Here is a 1,207-nt window from a genome sequence, read left to right as displayed (position 1 = left end):
GAAAATGTGGAGGGAAAGAGGGAAAAGGGAGCAAGAGGGAGAGATGATTTACAAAGGAGTCCACATAATCCCGACGAATGAATGGCATAGGAATGTTTTCAAGGTGTCTCGTACAGGTTAGAAGGAGGGGAATAAGTACCGTCTCCGATACCGCCACCGATGCCTCCTCCAATGCCACCTCCAATACCGCCTCCGATTCCGCCTCCGATTCCGCCTCCGATACCGCCACCGATGCCACCTCCGATACCGCCTCCAATACCGCCTCCGATACCGCCTCCGATACTGCCTCCAATACCGCCTCCGATTCCACCTCCGATTCCTCCTCCAACTCCACCACCGCCAACAATTTGGCCGCCGCCCTGGGAAGCTGAACTCAGCGCCGTCTGGAGGTCGACTCCGCTGGGAAGAGTCGGGTTCTCTCCTTCTGCGTAGTTCACGAAGAACACTTCGGGGTTGGATGGCGGTGGTGCTGGAACCTCGATCACTCGTTGGTCATGTTCAGACTGCTTGTTCAGGACATACACGACGTGTTGCTGTTGTGGCGGTGGTACGACGATGGGTTCTGGTCCATCTGCACCTTCAGGCAGTCTTACAAAAATGATATTGCGTTCCACTTTAGGCTCTGGAATGTAGTCTGGCCGATTGACTACACCTTCGTTTGCTGGCACATCGTACAGGAACACACGGCTGTTCACTTGAGGTGTCACGCAGCTGCCATCCACGTGCCGCACTTGTCCATCCCCACAGCTCCCAGACTCAAAGGAAGGACCAGTGGGCGTACCCAGGTCGTATCCCTGAGGGGCAGCGGACGCAGTAGCTACGAGTGCTAATACCTACGAAAAAAGTAATGGTCTTTTAGGTGTTGCAGATGTTATCATTCCGGAAGCCATTACAACTCTCGGATACATCTAACAAACACGAAACACTTGTGAGCTTGGCACCACTCACCAGAAGCTTCATGATGGAAGTCGGTACCATGGCGGCATCAGGGAGGCCTATATATACACCATCTCTTATTCCCCTTCCACAAGGTCTTCCCTTTCTCCTTTTGTGAACAAATCTCATCACAAAGTAAGTCAAGAGGAAATTCCCGGATTAACCAAGGTTGATGACACTGCGTTTCAACCAAAAGAAGAAAGATCTATTACAACAGATAATGTTATGATGAATTTACTACTTCCAAGATAATGCCCTTTGGCATATCATA

The 1,207-nt window shown here is 51.0% G+C and overlaps 1 protein-coding gene across 1 annotated transcript; it reads right to left on the bottom strand.

The window, feature by feature from the left end:
• Nucleotides 1–83: 83 nt before the first annotated feature.
• On the bottom strand, nt 84–978 carry LOC119587212 (ATP-dependent RNA helicase A-like). Its single transcript, XM_037935973.1, has 2 exons — nt 949–978; nt 84–833 (listed from the first exon to the last, which is right to left on the bottom strand). The coding sequence occupies exons 1-2, from the start codon at nt 976–978 to the stop codon at nt 99–101; spliced, it is 765 nt and encodes a 254-aa protein (XP_037791901.1). The 3' UTR covers nt 84–98.
• Nucleotides 979–1,207: the final 229 nt, after the last annotated feature.

This window comes from Penaeus monodon, chromosome 22 (assembly GCF_015228065.2).
Source record: "Penaeus monodon isolate SGIC_2016 chromosome 22, NSTDA_Pmon_1, whole genome shotgun sequence".
Classification (NCBI taxonomy): domain Eukaryota; kingdom Metazoa; phylum Arthropoda; class Malacostraca; order Decapoda; family Penaeidae; genus Penaeus; species Penaeus monodon.
The sequence above is the reverse complement of the archived record's forward strand: the minus strand, read 5'-3'. Positions and strand labels throughout refer to the sequence as shown.

What these genes read in the sequence shown, in the direction of transcription:
- LOC119587212 (XM_037935973.1), bottom strand. Translation starts at nt 978, where the DNA reads ATGGTACCGACTTCCATCATGAAGCTTCTG. An exon ending in CTTCCATCATGAAGCTTCTG is followed by an intron (nt 834 to 948) that starts GTGAGTGGTGCC and finishes CTTTTTTCGTAG; the next exon opens with GTATTAGCACTCGTAGCTAC.